General features: G+C 40.2%; 1 protein-coding gene and 1 long non-coding RNA gene across 6 annotated transcripts in view; one reads left to right on the top strand and one right to left on the bottom strand.

The window, feature by feature from the left end:
* SEMA3A (semaphorin 3A) overlaps positions 1-18477 on the bottom strand; it is a 332422-nt gene that overhangs the window by 168940 nt on the left and 145005 nt on the right. For 2 of the 5 annotated variants that reach the window (XM_069801685.1, XM_069801683.1), the window contains exon 3: positions 800-997. In XM_069801685.1, the coding sequence (XP_069657786.1) occupies positions 800-911 (112 nt within the window). In that variant the 5' untranslated portion in view covers positions 912-997. Of the gene's footprint in view, positions 1-799; positions 1103-1615; positions 1635-1826; positions 1913-18477 lie in introns of those variants that run through there. The other 3 variants (XM_069801681.1, XM_069801686.1, XM_069801682.1) reach the window with 3 other exon arrangements.
* Positions 8474-15476, top strand: LOC138688942 (uncharacterized). Its single transcript, XR_011327721.1, has 2 exons — positions 8474-8557; positions 8684-15476. It is a non-coding gene; the product is annotated as an uncharacterized lncRNA (long non-coding RNA).

Here is an 18477-nt window from a genome sequence, read left to right as displayed (position 1 = left end):
GCAGTATTATACAAAAGTTAATTGCTGACAATTGCAGCGTGAGTGGCATTACACAATTTCAAACGTAAACGTAATCTCACGGCTCTCTTTCTTCAGTTACACCTTCCCTGTGATCTCTAATGAACTACATCAGACTATGTCAAAAACAACGCCAGTTCACATAAACTGCACTGCATTAAACATCCACGGGCAGTATTTTCTAGTGCATAACAGCCTTTTTCCTCCTTTTCTGGACTGATCTGTTCCTTTCAGTTTATAGTTCCTTGGCAAAGCCACCATCTACTGCTTATGTTAGGCATCTGATTGTCAGATTTGTACGAACTGAATATTCATGACTTGAAAATTAACCACTTCGTGCCTAAAAAAAAAGAAAATATAAATCTTCGTCTATGCCATGCCGTTTGAAACGGGTCTGGTACCGTGGCTGCGCCGCATGCCCAGCCCGGGAGAGATTCGCTGGGTGGCCAAGCACGTCTCATCGTTTTAAAGTCCGGTGAAATAGCACCAGACTGAAGAAAAAAAAAAAAAAAAAATCCTCTTCCACGGCTCAGCACGATCCGGAGTCCTCGTCTGCAAACGCAACTAACTCTTCTTTGTCTGCGTTTAAACTGCGTGGTACCGACCGTAGCCCGGAGCGGCTCGTTAAGTGTCTTTCCAGCGATTTCTCCTAATGCCAATTTCCCCCGCTGGACGGACGATAAGGAAAGCCCGGGAGGACGGGGGGGAGCGGGGGGGAGCGGCGGGGCGAGGAGGAGAGCTTTGGAGGAAAACGGAGAATAAGAGAGAACAACAGACTTACCTTTGTAGGATAATTTGAGCCTCGGCACGTTATTCTTCACATGCTGGCAGTTCACTCTTCCTGCTAGTAATACTCCCAAGGAAAGCAAGGCAATCCCCCTGAGCCAGCCCATGCTGCGGCAGCCACTGTAGGGTCCCTGCGAGCCGGAGCCGCGGCGCTCCCCGTCCTGCCGGGCGCCGCCGGGGAACTTCAGGCAACCTGGGGAGCGGAGGTAACAGGTGATGGGGGTGGGCTCCGCGCCCCGCCGCGCCCCGCCGCGCCCCGCCGCCGCCGCCAGCCGCCGCCAGCCGCCCCGGCTCGCCCCCCCCCCGCCTCGCCGCCGCTGCCGGGGCAACTTCAAGCCCCTCTCACGCACACGCCGCGGGCCGGAAAGGGAGGCAGCCCCCGGGCGCGAGTGGCGGGCGGGCGGGGGGGCGGCATGATGCGGGAGGCGGCGGCGGCGGGCGGGCGGCGGCGCGGGCCGGGGGCAGGGGCCGGGGCCGGGGCAGGGGAAGGGGCAGGGGCCGGGCCGGGGCTGGCCGGCGCCCCGCTCCCCGCGCGGCGGGCGGGTCCCGGGCGGCAGGGGCGGGCGCGGCGCGGCGGCAGCCCCGCGCTCCCCGCGCACATGGAGGCACGGGGGACACCGGTTCTCCCCCGCGCTCCCGAGAGCGGCTGACAATGGGAGAGCAGGGAAGAAAGCTCGGCGAGCCCCCCCCCCCCCCCCGGCACCCCCTCCCTTCCCCTGCTGTCACAGCACACATGCAAAAAGGAAAAAAAAAAGAAAAAAAAAAAAAAAAGAAACACATCGCGGCAGAGATGAGAGGAGGGAACAGAAACCTCCACCGAGCTTGGGAAAGGCACGGAGCTATCAATTTCACGAGCTATTTGATGTCGTTGTCCAGGTTGTTGGGTTTGGGTCTGTTTGTTGGTTCGGGGGGGGGGGGGCGGTTTTTTTTTTGTAATTTCATTTTACGGTTCTAATTAAAAGATGCACGTCCCCCTTTAAAAACCACAACAGCACAACACAACCCACCACGCTGCTACCCACGTAAATAACATCTCCTGCCCATAACGTAATCCTCTTCGGGCTGCTCCCGCTCAGAAACAAGTAACAAAGTCTTCCACCAGCAGAACTTCACCACTGAAGCTTTTAAAGCCTTGTTAGGGAAGGCTGCTCTAACGCTCCCGCCCTCCCCACCTCCTGCGCTACTCCAATCCAGCAAAAGACATTCCCAGTAAAGCCCACTTCAACAATCAGTTCAAAACATGTACAGGTCTAGAGGGGCTTATAAATTACACTGCAGTATTCTCTGAAGTGTTCTTATAAGTTAAAAACCTTCCAAACCTTGCAGTTTCTAGCACTGTGTGATTATTATAATCTTATATTTTTATGCAGTGAAACTAGGTAATGATTTTTGTTTGTTTGTTTAAACAAAAGGACATACAAAATCCCCACAGGTCTTCCAAATGGTGAGGAGCTGTAAATACAAACATATAAGCAAACTTAAGTTCTCCCCTCCCACACATTTGAACAACCCCCTTCTAGGGAGTGATGGTTTATTAAATTTTCCATGCTGTGCTGAATATCAATTTAATGCGCATTTTGGAATGTAATGTCTTAGACAGATATCTACCCTGTATTACATTCCTTATACAATATTGACAGAAACACTGGCGATTGACCTTTACAAAACATTGGCATCATCAAAGAAGTGTGATGACCCCTCTTTATTTTGTTCTATTCTTCTCTAGAAAAGACAGTCTCTGAGTGCTTTATGGTGACAGAGTCTACAGTGTTTCAGTGAGATCTCTTCCTTCCCTTCACCATTATTTACTGCTGGTTAAAAAACAGTTATCTGGTCCCACCGATGGTGACCACACTACACTCTCTATTTTACAGAACACAGCACCTCTTTTCTGTGTTCAGACCTAGCTACTAAACCAGCATCTAAGAAACAGTCTTAACTTTGCAACTGAAGTTCATAAGTGAAAATGCGGGTGTCAGTATGGTTCTAATTAAAAAGTAAAGACTCATGCAGAACAAGACTAGGTGCTATGGTAAAGCAAGGGCTAAAATTCTGTCATTGCTGCTTTCATTGCTTAATATTCACACACCAGTGGAAAAGAAGGGGCTTTTCCTCTCTCCTCTTTAACAAATTCTTCTGCTTCCTGAGCTTAATTCATTAATTCTGTGGCATTGTATCTGCCAGATTCAGCAATTCTATTGATCAGCAGCATTGTTAAGAAAATAAAATCCAAAAATAATGTTGCTTTTGGTCATTCCCACACTTGTTATCCTGAGCATTTTCATGCTCCAGGCAGTGGATTAGAGCTCCAAAATGACAAGAGACGCCTGTCTGTTTTCCATGGATTACTTGCTACAGACATTCACTCTGCAAAGGAATTCATGTCACTTTGAGATTATTTGGAGAATTGGCCTAATGAATTATCCTTTTGTGTTGAGCAAACAATTAGAAACAAAACACAAAAGATTCACCATATTCAGGACTTTATAAAGCACATCATTTTACAATGATGTTGTTACACTCAATTTACTTCTAGTTGCATAAAGAAGGCACAACTACTTTTTTTTTCTTATAAGGAAAAAAAGAGTGCAGAGCTAAAATTCTGTCTTTCTCATGTGGAATGAATGTGTAACACTCCAGACTATTTTACAGCAACCAAATAAACAAATCACGGTCCCCAGTCAATATATATTTTGCCCAGAAAACAGATGGATTAGGTACAACGAGTACTAACTTATCCAAGATCGCATCTGAGAGATGAAATACAGCATCATTTTAGGAGAGATGAGAGATACTTTTTGCATCCTTCATGTGAGAGACCACTCACATTTTGCCTTGTTCTGTGGGATGTGCCAGTCCAAAGACACAGAGAAGGGTAAAAACTCATCCTGTGGGTCGTCCTCCTGCTATTTAGCGCTAAGTAGTGCTAATCAGCTAGTCAGTATAGCATATGCTACACCCCCTTATAAGGAGAGGGGCAATGGCAGCACTTCAGTGGTGCTTGAAGAGGCTTTATATCTCAAAGACACCCATTGCCATATGTTGCTTCTGCCAAGGCGAAACTGGGCTCTGCTTAGAAGGAATGATTTGGCCAACGCTCCTACAGCAAGTGCCAGAAACGTCAACTCTGGGAATTTAGGGTGGGCAACAACTCACTTTCAAATGACAATCTATTCACCTTTTTTCTTTGGTCTTTTGAAAGTGATCTAGCAGCTGAGTTCAGAGAGAAGGGAAAAGTAAAATCCAAACTTTCCTCAGTTCTTCAAATAATACCCTACTCCTCTGAAGAAAAGAAGACTGCAGTTATTAGCTTAATTAATTCTTCCATTATTGCTCAGCAAGTTCAAAAGGAGTAACAGTTCTTCTGCATCATTTCCCCTATTTGTTGCAGATTGTATTTTTATTTTCTGTAATGGCATTTATATGACATTCTATATAGTGTTTTATGTCTCAAAACACAGATAGGCACTTGTGGGCTCTGTTTAACATTTCTGGTCTCATGCTGTGTGGCATTATGATCTGGAGTTTTTAATACCACCTTTCAATATGTGCAGCAACTTTACATTGATAGATCCTACAAAAAGGTATACTTGGACGTGTCTGGGCTTTTGCTGTTGACCATCCATGCAGAATTACTCTTTCAATCCCTTACAAGTTGGCATCATTTGGTGCTTCTCATTACTCAGAAATAGTATTACTTGACTCATGATTACTTTAAACCGTCTTGCTGCTGCTGTGATTTTTATACTTAGAAGCTCTTGAAAGCTTAACTGCTCTAAGAAAGTCTTTAGTGTGCTTTAAAAATGTACTTATGTTTTCAGAATCGTTTCCTGTGTTTTAGATGAGTCATTACTTGTTTATATTGATGTGATCAGGTCCTTCTCACAACTATGCAGGAATTACCAGAATCCATTTCTGATATGCAGTACCAATCCAGTAATTTTTGAGGGAAAGATTTCTTGGGTTGAGTGTGCAATTTCTGGTTAAAATCAGAGAAAAAAACCTCCCTAGAGAACACACTCCTGTAGGAAATGTGAAATCTTAACTTGGATAAACTCCCTGCTATTTTCTTCCATAGCAGATGAGTTGCTTGATAAGCAGAATATTTACAATTCTGCAAAGGGTCCCTTTGAAATTGCTCCAGTTGTATACATAATGATACTTGTAACACGCTTTAGAATAACTGAATAATTATTGGCCCAAAAGGAGGCTCAGTCTAGAGCCCAATTATAAGTGCATTTGTCATGTGATGTGTGGGAGACCCAGGATGCAATTTCACAACGTACTGACTTCAGAAGCAAAATCCCATTTCAGAATATCCAGACTTCATCTCCCTCATTTTGCTTTTATGTTGTGGACCGCCACTCTCTCATTTGGGACAAAACAAACTTTTTGTGGGGACATACTAGAAGCACGGTGAAAAAGAATGCTTAAAAATAATCCTTGTGGGTATATGAAAGGGGTTGTTTTTCACACAGATGCAGTGCATACACCAGCCAATGGAGTAGAAAGAGTTGTGAACTGGCATTGGGGAAAAGCAGCAATGCAAAGGCACTTCAGATGTTGGCCTCACTTCTGAAGGCAGCATGTCATGAAGCTCTATCTCTAGGTTCAAGTCCTTTGCCTATATCAGACAGGAATCTAAACCTGGAATCTATTTGACATAGAGCTAAATGCTGACACAGTTGTTCTTCTCTTTTTCTTATGGAAGAACAAAAAAGAAAGAAACCTCTAAAAGGCCTACATGGTGAAGAAAAATGCTTCTGATATCCTGACCTGCTGAACTAGACATCCGCTATTATTTTTACAGTGTTGACGATTATCACATTAGCTCAGGAGGTTATAAATAGCTGCTTCCACCTGGATTTTAAAGGATTTAAAATTCTGTGGAGTGGCACTTTTTAAGTTCTGAAGCAATCACAGAGCAAAGTTACTTAAAAATGCAGCAGGGAAAAGGGAGTTGAAGGTGTAGAGTTTAACATTTTATCAAGCTGGAGTTGCCAAAATCAGGGGCTTGCATCTAGATCTGGAAATATTCTTGCTGTTGGAAGTCTAGACATGTCTTTCACCAGCGCTCCCTTGGGCTATGTTGCATTTGGTAGCCTTATTCAAATCTCCTGAATCTACATAAAACCGTAACATTTCTTATTATTGCATGTGATTGGGTTGCTAACCACACCAGTTAGTATCTGCGTTCTCTCAATAACACTGCATCTTACCATCTTTTCACAATCAACTTTTCCTTCATTTCTCAGGACTAATGAGACTGTACTATATGTGATGCTTGTACTTTTGGCAGCATAATGGGATCTGTATCAGTATGATGTGTTTTATTCACAATGCTTTCAGGTCTATTAAACACCTCATCAAATTCTTCAAAAATATTCTTTGCATCCTGTTCTGTTCTGTAGACAGGTTATATGCCTGTCTGAACAGCAGCATTTTCAGATTGCTCCTCAAACCTAAACAAACCTTTTCTATTCCCTTGGCCTCTGCGGCCTGATGTTCATCTCATATGCAAATGTATGGCAACTGTGATACCCAGAGCCATGGTAAGAAACCCACCTTAATAGCTCAGTGCCAGGCATGTGACTTTAATAAGAGTTACGAAAAGCTTATTTTCCCCAACTTCTGGTATGGGTCAGTAGCTTCTGTTTCCAATGGATTAGCTCTGGGGTACTCATCCAAATTGAACAAAACTTCCAAGTCTATTAACTTTCAAGTACAGAGACTTCCGTCCCTCTGATTGCTTATGTTTATTGGCTATTGGGCCTTCATTGAGGAAATCCTGGCAAGGACACATGTTTTTTTACAGGAGATGAGGGAAATGCAAAGAAATATTTGATGTTCTAATTCTTCAGAGAAAAGCCAATTTAAGAAAAATCATTATAAAGCGGAAAACAAAGCAACAGCAGCCCAGCCATGAAACTCTTGGCTCCTTAAATCCTATTCCAGGCCTGATGTGTTGAACTTTGTCAAGGGAAGTCTAATCAAGCTGGAAGGTCTCCTCCCAAACAACTGGCTCCAGAGTTACTTGCTCCTCTAACCCAACAGATTTAATGGTTGGTGGATCTCTGAAAAGACACAATGAACCAGTCCTGTCCTTTTCCCCACTGCTGGCTGAAGAGCCAGCTTGCAAGGTGTATTACACACAAATGCATTACAGATTCAGTTACTTTGGCGTTCAAATCCAATTTTGGCTTTTATCACCCACATTTGTTCAAAATTGGAACAACTGATGATACATAAAATATTTTCCTGCATAAAACCCAGGGAACTGCTACAACTCAGAAAAGTAAGATATAGATCAATATCAAAATATAGTTTTCAGGATTTCCTACTTGTCTTTGAAAGTCCCCTATGTTCTGATTTGCATCTTTAGACCCCTGTATACCTTTCAAGGCCTGATCCTAAGGGATTTGCTCAGGGCCTCACACTAAGAAGTTAACATGACAAGAAATTGATCTTGCGTTTCTCACATACTATGCCAACAGTCGCATCCTTACCTCTTCATTTGTCATAGTATGCAAGTCATTCCTGTCAGCCCTAAAAGTCCCTCCTTATCACTCCGTATACAGAAAATCCCCAGTTCTATTGTATCTGGGATCCATCATGGCCAACCCTTTGGCCCTGTGTAATTTTGCTTAGTAACCTTTACTGCCAACTGTCAAAGACTTGAAAGACACAACACTATCTTGTGTGCCACCCATTCATCACAGGCTTTTAAATAGTCCAGGTGAATTGCAGCAAACCACAAACCGAAAGCGTATGCAACATCTGCTATGATCATTGTTTTTTTCTGGAGTTTTCTTCTTCTCCCTCTATTTTTAATTTCTTCTTGTGCTGAGTGGTTCATTAGTATATGACAAAGATGTGAGACCAACAAAACCGTAACCACCAGCTGTCATCTTCATACATCTGCCCTATTTGACTTTCTAGACTGAAAAACTTTTTAATGAGGATGTTTCTTTCACAGACAAATTACACATCTGATTCTGTTGAACAGAGTGTGTGGGTGCAAATCGTCTTTGGAAGATCAAACAACATCACACAAAATGTAGGGGCTAAAGAGTCAGTTTATGGCTTCTGATGCCAAAACTGATAGCTATTTAATCACTACCCAGACAGGCTGTGGAAACCAGGAATGGTAGGTAAACTGTGATAGCTTAGGAAAACTTAGTTGAACTTTCAATAATCTGACCTTTATGAATGCTTTTAGAGTCAGCAATATGTATAAGTGTGTCCTAGAAGAGGAGGGGGGGAATTCAAAGAAAAACAAGCTCTAAGAAAGCATTAACTAACTCTCTCTTTCCCTCTCTGAATCCCCAGTGAATAGGGATTTCAGCAGGGGAGGGGAACTTTATCCCTTCTCTGGACTGAATTTGTAACTATTTCAGAAAAGCTTTCCACTACATTATTTTCCTATTTGTTTCTCCGACATCAGAGTTCGTGATATTTTAGGCAGGTAAATATAGACACAGGAAAGAAAGATTCCTTCTGTCTCCTGAAGTGTTGAAATCTGAAACAAAGTTAGGATGGAGCTAAACCAGTCGGTCACATAAATCTTGTCTGTGGAAATTCAAACGTAGCTTGAACACGTGCACACACATACACCATTAGAGCAATTCTCTAGGAAAATAACTGAAAACCCAACTTGTTTTCTGTCTCTCAGGCATTCTACAAATACTTCAAATACTTTGCTACTTTGACATTTGTACATGCATACAGAGAGCATAACTACAAAGAGCATCAGGTAATAGAACACACATCCCTGACTCTATAAGGAGTTTTTTCCACCAGCACTTCAGCTTGGTGAAAGTGCAGTCAAACCTAAGTCTGAACAGTTGCAGTCCATCTTCCCTCTTTTCTCTCCAAGCAGGGTATGAAGCTGCAGTTTCAGTGTTTAGAGCTCCCTGGAGCAGCACACCAGGTGACTGAGGACTAACGGCGGTGGTAAAGGTGGTAAAGGTGGTAAAAGTGGTAAAGGAAACATATGGCCAGATGTGGGGAGGAGCACTGCATCACGGCAGCCTGACACCCTGTTGGAGATCATATGATAATGCAGATCTGCTGACACTGTATAACATCTTTCTGCTATCACAGAGCCTGCCCGGTTCCCTGTACCTGAGAAGGAAAGACAAAGATGCTGGTACTGCCAGTAAATATTTCCCATGACAATAGAAATTCTTAATTCTGGATGAGAACTAGCTACTTAGCAACACCTTAGTGACTTGTGATCAGACTAGGAAGGAAAAATTTCATATACTAATAAGCCAGGTATTCTGTACATGCAAAATAGTGTAATTAAAGCATATTTTATGTCATATAAAAATAGTAATGGAAAAAGACTGGACTCATACATGCACACTGTGTATCTATCTCTATATATACACACATAGAGACAATACACGTTGTATATGGATAGTATAACACAAAATTAGCATAATTAGCCATCTTCATTTTCCCTGGCATTTCACAATATCTCACAGATGGTTCCCTCAGGTTTTCTTTTTTGTTGTTGTTGTTTCTTTCTGTTTAAAGCTTATATGCATCGTGTACTGGTTTCATGAATGTCTCAGCCAAATTCCAGGGTATTTCTTAAAGCTTTACATAACAATATTATAAACTATGAATATATGTCTATGAAGGTTGCTTTTCTTCTTTCTTTTTTTTTTCTTCTTTTTTTTCATGTTTGTCTCTACCTTCAAGTGAAACAGAACAAGAATATGTTCATAAAGACAAAAATTCCATTGTTTATACTGATCAGCAGAGACTAGGCAGTGAGGGGGAAAAAACGAGGCATCTGTTGAATACAAATGAAGACAGCAGGTTGGTGTGTGAGTACTTAGGTTCTGAAGCTACTTGTCATTTGCTTTTAGTTGGCTGAAATCTCCCCCTCCCCCCCCCCCCCCCCGCCATGGGACAAAGTTACGGAAAACAGGGTGACTTCAGGAAGGTGACTTTACATGAAATTGAGAAAGCTGAGGCACGCAAGCCCAGTCTTTACCCATTTGAAGCAGTGTTCCACCTCAGACCTAAGTTTACCAATGACAATTTTGTTCTAAACAGTCCCTTTTAGCTGTTAAAGAGCTTGAAACTCCTTGCGTGATGTTGCTAACGACAGGGAACAGTGTGCTGAAGCCTAGAATTAGTGTCCTTAAAGGGTTTATTATGATGGCAAAACCAACTGTTTGGAGAGCTCCCTTGTGCCCAAAAGGTCTATATCGTGCTTCAGCAGAGGGGGGTTTCACAATAAATTGTGAAAATTGGAAGGAGAAGAAGAGGAAAAAACCAGCACCCCAGACTTGAAACAAATCTCGCTCTCCATTTTTCTTCCAAAGTGTTGAACGATACATGACGTCATATGATGTGTGGTAATTCCCCCTTCTCTATTTTGAAGGGAATAAATGGGTTCTATTTCTGAGAAAAAGTATTAAAGCCAAATTTTACTCTCAGTTACCCTGATGTCAATCCCAAGCAACAACAATTCAAATGCAATTCCTCTGGATTCACACTGATGTAAGGGAGAACAGAATGTGGTGCTTGAAAAAGCAGCTGTCACCTTATGGAAAACTTTATGAAATATCTTATTTGGAAACAAGCGCTCTGCTGTGCCGTGTATTTCCCTGCACTTCTTTTCTCTCATTCTTTCTTTCTGAAGATAGTGCTTTAAAACAGAATCACTGTTGTTTCTTAAGAATTTATCTGCTTCTGCACTTATTCTCCACCTGACATCATAATCCTCTGTTTGTGACATAATAATCATTTTTACAATGACCAATTGTGATATTACAAGCCGGGCTTAAAATCTGATCCGAAAAATGTATTTTACTCTGATATCTTACATAAGGTCATATCAACTTTCAGCTCAAGAGATAATAATTTCAACCAAGTGACATCAATTAAGTTTTCATACAAGGGAGTGGTGCACTTGATATAACTCCCTAGAGATAATTCCCTCTGGAGTTTACAGTTTTATGATTTGACCTTTAAAAATATTTCCACTCTCTACCCAATGCTTGGTTATGCAAGTCTAATGATTTTGCCAAAGTAGAAAGCTTTACATATACAATTCAGTCCAGTCTCCCACAGCAGTTAAAAGTCGCAACAAGCAGAAACTTAAGAAAAGGAAAATCAAATGCAAATATATTTCTCATGAATTGTTCAATGAATTTCAGATACCATAATGATTTATGAGAATAAACTGAAAAGCAACATCCTTCTTGACAAGTGCTGAGTGAATACCCTTCTAAAATTTGCAGTCTTGTGTTTGAGGATACGGTTTCATCCTGTATTTTTGCTCTGAAATTCAGTGGTTTCTCTGTTCATCCTACCATATTTGGCAGCTTTAACTGGAGTTATTCATAGGTTTCAAATGATGCACATGCTTTGCTGGATCTGTGCCCATGTGTGTTGAAATTTTGTTATGAGTAGGACAGCCAGCACAATCCAGAATCAGGGAGAGCCAATTTTTTTCTTTAACGCACTTCAAACTTTAAGGAAGGACCTCTGAGAAAAATAAGAATCTAGGGAAACAGGTATCAGATGCTGTGTTGCTTGAACCTCCTTTTCTTGACAGCTGAAAACACTTGAAAAATGGCAGTCTATGCCTAAACTTAAGCTTGATGACAAACTCGGACGGATGTAGGACCATGATTTCTAGAGACTCAAAGTTTCATGATTAAGTAATCCATTATATACAGATTTGAGCTGTAAATTATTTTTAACAAATATTAAACTCTAGATTGTTTAAATGACTGGATTTCAACATGTTTCCTTCTTTAATAGATATTTCTAAGGAAATTACTTCATCAAATTAAATATTTTGCTTTTTATAAGATGCTAAACATAGAAACCAACAGGTGGAAGAAATAAACTAATATTTTGTGAATATTCTCTGCTGCAATTGTTATTTTAAAGTCATTATTTCTCATTAAAGAGCTCAGAAGTTCCCACCCTTCCACAAGTTTTGTTTTCCTAAGTCAAGAGAACTCTGGCTGGTGAAGGAATTATTTTCCTCTTGGTAAAATATCCTGCTATGGTAAAATGTTCCATCTGGAGTGCCCAGCTATAGAACTGTAAAAGTAAATGTCTCTGTGCTATCATCTCCTTGAAAGCCATGTGCACACAAGATGAGTCTCTTACACCATAAGATGGATCTCTGATGACATGAATTAGTATAAAGCATGTGTTCCTTTGGAAAACTTTGTTTAATATTGAACACTGGTTGATGATACTCTCCAGTGATATCACATTACAAAACTGATTATAAAAATACCGCAACCACATTATGGATAAAGTTATTATCCATTCTGTTTGCCACACCAATGCCTTACCATGGAAATCCATCCTAGATTTATTGCCCGCAAATTATTGTATATGTGAAATAAATTAGTTGGAGAAAGAAGCATATCTTTATGGCTTTCAGCACATCTCCTCTGGAAACAGCATGAAAAATGCAAAACCTATTTTACTAATCTCTTCCAACATTTTGTGTATGCAACAGCCACTACCACAAAAGCCGTATTTCTTCACTGATCACGTTTTCAAGACTCCTGGAACAAAACTTTCAAAGTACAGTTTGATAGAGACTGTTAACTTGTTCGCTTGTTTATATGTTTCTTTTTTTAACATATTATATAGTTCAATTACTGGAAAGGATAAGTTTGAGATGGTTACTGTTGTTATTGCATGAAATTGATCTGGGCTCCAGCCAAACATGAGTCTCATTCTCATTAAGACAGAGACATTCAGATGAAAATTAAGACCCTTCTAATGAAATATACTGGAGGATTAAGTTACAAGTGGCAGGACACATTACCTTATTTATCTAGTTGTGCTTGCATGACTTGCTAGGCCAGCAGTTATGACAAATGTTCTTTGCGCAACCTATTTTCAAGACTATTTCCATTAAAAGTAACATGATTGAGTACACCGCTTTGCTCATAGTTGAGATATGCTACAATGTTTATATCAAACCAATTAAACTGTGTTGTTTTAAAGCAATAAAAATGGTTCTATAATTGCCACATGTTCTTCTCTGCCATTTTCAAGTCTGGAGACTAGGAAATAGTTTGCAAGCTTTCTGTGCACGCTATTTCATCCTCATGCATTTGACCTTTTCATTTTATCTTGTGTTGATTTGTATGATAAAACATTCTAGATCTTTTTTGTGTGTATGTGATTGTAATTCTTCCTTATCTTTTTCTAACATTTAGAGTAAAGATACGTAAAGTGATATTATTATTGTTGCTGTTGCTGTTGTTATTTCAAGCATTTTTCTTGCTTACACATTATCATGGTCGTACCTAGCATGTTACAGGCAAAATCACTGAGCAGCTAAGTTAAAACACTGTAGTTGCACACAATCATGTCATTAACATACTCTTGCTGGCAGTTGAAAAATGTGTTACATAGCTTCCTTTGACACATCTGCTCTTGTGCAATATGTACTATCATCTTCATAAGTGTGTATTAATTCTGAATGCCTCCATCTGAACCAAATTAGAAGAGCCTAAATTTCAAATAATGGGTGCCCTAAAAAATGTCTTTCATAGAATGTTATATTTGGAGGCATGTAAAGTTAGCTACCACTTCTGAAAACCTTTTGTAAAGCACTATTTGTGGGTTTAAATTTGGGGAATTAAACTATTTAAAATTTTGTGCTATTGGGTCTCTGTGTGCTAGTAGACAAATAAGGAAGGGTCTCCTTTTCAATACCTGAAATTACAGGGAACGTTTTTCTCTATGGACTTCTGGTATCTTCTGTGGAACATTTTCCTTTGTGTTCATGTAAGCTAGAGCACCAAAGGCCTGTTCAAAGCTGGTTTGAGGTAGAAGCAAGACATGGAAAGATTTAGGGCATGGAGTTACCTGCAAGGCCATAAGAAGTATTTGTTCACGCTAAGTGGGGTGTAGCAAGCACCCTTGAGCATCAGGCTTTAATGGCACTAATATTACCTGCCTAGAAACAGCTCTGGAGGTATAGAAACAGTCTGGGGAGCAGAACAGGTAGCTTAGCACTTGGATAGTTCGGTATTTTTTTTTTCTGAAATATGAAACCTCTTAAGACTACTTAGCAGGCTGTGTTTTGAGGCTCAGGATGTAGGGCTGAATATAGAACTGTGTAAATGTGAGTTGTTATGCACCATCTGACTGTGAACACCCAGCCTATCATTAGTGCATGGTCATAATGTGTGAGCTCATACCTCTGTCACCAATGCAAAAAGCACCTATGGGCTACACTTCTTGTCCCTCCACTGCACAGTAACTCCATTCACTGCTGAAGCCCTAGTCGATGCAACACATTGCAGAAGCGATGCCTAGCACTGAGCATTCTAGCTGGAAATCTCAGCAGAGGCAGGAGGGAAAAGCATGAAGAAAGAAATTGATAAAAAAAAACCACAAAACCTAGTGAAGTTCTCTGAGTTCAGAGGCTGTTTATGTGGGGGGGGGAGAAATTGAAGCCCTTCCTGGAGGATGTTATGATTAGTAAACAGCATTAATGGTTGAGCTGATATTTGTACTGTATCTTGTACGTTCTCTAAGAGGAAAAAGTCTGAAAGAGTCAAATGATGGGAGAAACAGAGATACAGAGATGAAGAAACTTGCCCATGAAATGCTATAAATCCAATCCAATGTGAGTATTATGTATATTAGACCACCTTGTTTTCTGAGATCTCAAGTTAACAGAGGAAAACACAATGTCAGGATACATAGCTGTAAAGGAGAGGGCTGATGATAATATTCTGCTTCATCTATACTTAGACAGTGAGAGAAAAAAAAGAAAGAGGGCATATGTTTTTATTAGCTGACATATATTAATTTACAAACAACCCATATTCGTGGGCCATATTGGACTGCAAACTCCACTTCTGTCCCTGTCAAGTGTCCAGCTTTAGCCAGCAAAGACCTGGTGGGAGATATCTACAATCATATAACAGTAAATGGAGGGCTTTGAACTCATTTGCTTGCACGAGATAAATAACTTTAAGAGACATGGTTAATGGCATACTTATCTTGTGCACAAGTGGAAGAGTTGGCTGTGATCCACTTCCGACTTTGAATTTTTACTACCACAGCTAGTATCAGATAAAAGCTGTTTTCAGGAACCAAGAAAATTGTGTTAGTGAGAACAGCAGGGTTCTGCCTCCTTCACGGCAGTTGGGAGTTAGTGGAAATGCTGTAATTTCATTTCAGCAATTTATGTTAGGACATCTCTCAGTCCGAAGAAAGTCTTTGTTATGCACTTGTAAACCAGAATATCAGCAGTGTCTGGAACAGAACAGGTTAATGTTATAATGCTGATAAATAAATAACAAACTTCAACTTAGAACAGCCAACAATATGGGTTACAGATCCATCGGTCAGCTGAGGAATCTGACCAAGGCAGATGGCGTTTACCATTTAAAGGATTTTCTAGTACTTTTTCTGGGACAACAGTTCACACTACAAAAAATCCTGTCATAACAGTGTTTGTCAAAGGAGAAGCAAAAACTGCACAAGCACAGAGACTGTCTTATGCTATATTACCAGAAGGTGATGCATCCACAACACAGCTAAGTGAATGGGACAAGATTTGCTGTATACACTGCTATATCTATGCTGCTTCTTTCTATGTATTTAAAAGGATGTCATTCTTCAGTGTGTAATAAATTCCCTTTCAAAAACTAGGTTAGCTTCACTGAATTTGTTTTTATGAAGAACATTTCACACACACCATTTCACCTACTTTTCAAAAATAAAGATATTTCTCCAATATCTCTGGAACATGAAGAGTCACTTCAGGAGAAAAGAAAATCATATTTAGATTCTCTGTTTCTACTATGCTTCTACAGTTCTGTATTTCTGCTCTGTGTTTCTATTGACCACAGGTGAACAGCCTCCAGGGCTGGGGAGGCAGATGGTTAAAAAAATCAACAATGAAGAAATATCTCTGTCTTGTACCTACACCCTTTGGAACCTGAGCTGAGTTTTACAGCAAAGAAAGTTCCTTCAGTAATGATAGAAATTTAATCCCTCTTTTTCTTAGAGAAGGGTCACAGTGTTTTGGATTCATTTCAGCCTTTGGTTATCTGTGTTTAAAATGTATATGATATATTCTCCCTGCGACATCTTTTTAGATGCAGACCAAAAGCTGTGTGAACCGTTTGCTGATTACATGGGATGTGGCAAGACGGAATACTACTGTCAGGTGGCATTTCTATGTATCACCTTAATGCAATGAATAATAGTCATTAATAATGTATAACATGGAAATCTGATTGCTTGAGTAAAAGCTGTCTTACAGTTGTACTTTGAAAAACAAATGGATGCTCTGTCCATTTGCTTGTGGAGAAGGCTCTGAGATATGGACATAAAAAATAGTGGAATTAGAAGGTTGATCCTATTTACGCTTAGGAGAAATAATGCGCCTGCTATATGGAAGAGCAGTAGCCTTAATAAGGAACTGAGATACCTGAAAAGAAGACTGAAAGCATCAGAAAAATTACCAAAGTGGTGCTAAATAGTGCCAATAATACATGAAAAAAACCCATCCAATCACTTCTAATTTTTGAGGGTAGAGGTAGAGGCCTCCTCCCAGCCACCGTGGAGCTTCTAAGGCTGCCATGAATAATCTGTGTATTGCATTTATGTATACCCCAAATCCTGTGAGCATAAAGGAATCACATGCAATACTGGAGCCAAAGAAATCTGGAATAACTATGAGCCAGTACAGTTACAGTTGAAGAAAGCAGCCGAATAAGTACATAAACTTAGGAAGGAGGAGTTCTTAACTTGGCTCCACATAAAATGTTCCCACCCTACATAGTGAGACTCGCAAGTCATTTGAACATACGTATATGAGCAAGAGCACAAAAGTTTTAAAGGTGAGGGAGGATTTTTCAATACAAACATAGAAGAAAATCAACATTTTTAACTTTGGCAGAATAATCATCAGTGATATCTGAGTTCATACATTTTGATTGCCTAAGTCTTGGCTAAATTTTTCTTCCCAACATTGTCTCGGTGTAATAAAAATCAAGGCTGCAGTGAAAAGAGAGTGACTCCCCTAGCACATTTGTATGAATAACACCAAGCAAAGTACATTTTTCAAGAAGGTGGTATTCATAGCGCTTTCTGCCTGCTTCCCCTGCTGTCTTCTTGGGTACATCTGCATATATGTCCCTGCCACCATTGAGCTGATGTAGCACCAGCAGCTAAAAGATGGGCAATGAGAGGCCTCAGTGTGCTACACTCATTCTCCAGATATACTGTACACTCATCCCAGGAATATCAGATTTATTATGCAAGTGCAAAACTGAAGCACAGTGCACCCTCATTAGAACTGGCCTCCCTGAGAAAAATGGATTTACACAATACTTCTAAAATAATAACTACATTCATTGTACACATATTAAATGACATGATGGAGAGAATGACCTAAGAGACTCCTGAGGAAGGTAGAGACCTGGACCAGTGCATCACCTGGGAAATCCTTCTGGCTCACAGACTTTTTTCCAGCTTATCCAGGAAAAGAGAAAACATACAAAGGGGCCAGGGACTAAATGATATATTTCTTTAGGCAGTACATAGCCGGTTTATATAGCACAAGTTGTAGATCTACACTATAGACAATACTAAGACCTGCCCAAGTAATATTTTGCTTTAGAAAAGCAAAATAAAACATTAGACAGCCATGACCAACAACTCTGAGCTGTTGGAATTTTGAGAAGAAACAGAGATTGTGACCCAAATCTGAATAACCATAATGCAGGTTCTGTATAACAGACATAACATATCTGGTGGAGACCCTAACACAACTACATATAAGAGCAGATTATAATAAAGCTGAAGTCATCACTAAAATGCCTGATGCAACAAAAAGTTTCTCAAGTTCCTATCAATGCTAAATCATACAGGGACATCTGTGATAAATCTTACTGCTTAAGTTAAACTGTGCAAAAAAATCTAATGGCTATCTTAGAGAAGCTTAAAGAGGTTCTGAAACTGATGGGTTTATTAAAAGACCCAGTTATACATAGCCTTCTACACCAGAAAGCATAAATCTAATTTTTTTCTATGAAAGTTCTAAGAAAGGCTCTGGCAGAGTCTACTTACAGTAGTGTGATTGAAAATGATCGGTACTGGTTCATGTATCACACTAACCACACTAACCACTAACCAAAAATGAGTTGCAGTCTGCTCAAAAGGAGGCATTGAGCTTAAGCAATGGAAATAAGAAGCTTCACATCCTTCTTTCTAACTCTTTTTATGCCCTTTTAAAATGAAATTGGTCGGACATTATTTACTGCTATCAGAAGGGGATCTGGCAAACCGTTCCAATGTTTGAGAAGCTGGAAATGATTATTTTTTCAGATACAAACCTACACTTTCAAACTGATAAAAAGTGGGAAAGATTTAATAACTACAGTAACACTGTCTGGGCAAACATGCAGTGGAACAATCTCTATTACTAGATTATGGAGTCGTCAACACGTGAACAAACTCATCAGGTCTCAGGTTAGATGTGGACTGAGATTGCCAGAGCTACATCTGAGATAACAGTGTGGAAAATCATCAAAGTTACCAGCATGGGATGGTAGGATCAGAATTTTCCAAGGGCTTTTCAAGGGAGACTATTCAGTGCTAGATGGTGTTTTATTTAAAGGAAACAACCTGGCAATTACAAAG

This window comes from Haliaeetus albicilla, chromosome 14 (assembly GCF_947461875.1).
Source record: "Haliaeetus albicilla chromosome 14, bHalAlb1.1, whole genome shotgun sequence".
Classification (NCBI taxonomy): Eukaryota; Metazoa; Chordata; class Aves; order Accipitriformes; family Accipitridae; genus Haliaeetus; species Haliaeetus albicilla.
This window is presented reverse-complemented; position numbering and strand designations above follow the sequence as displayed.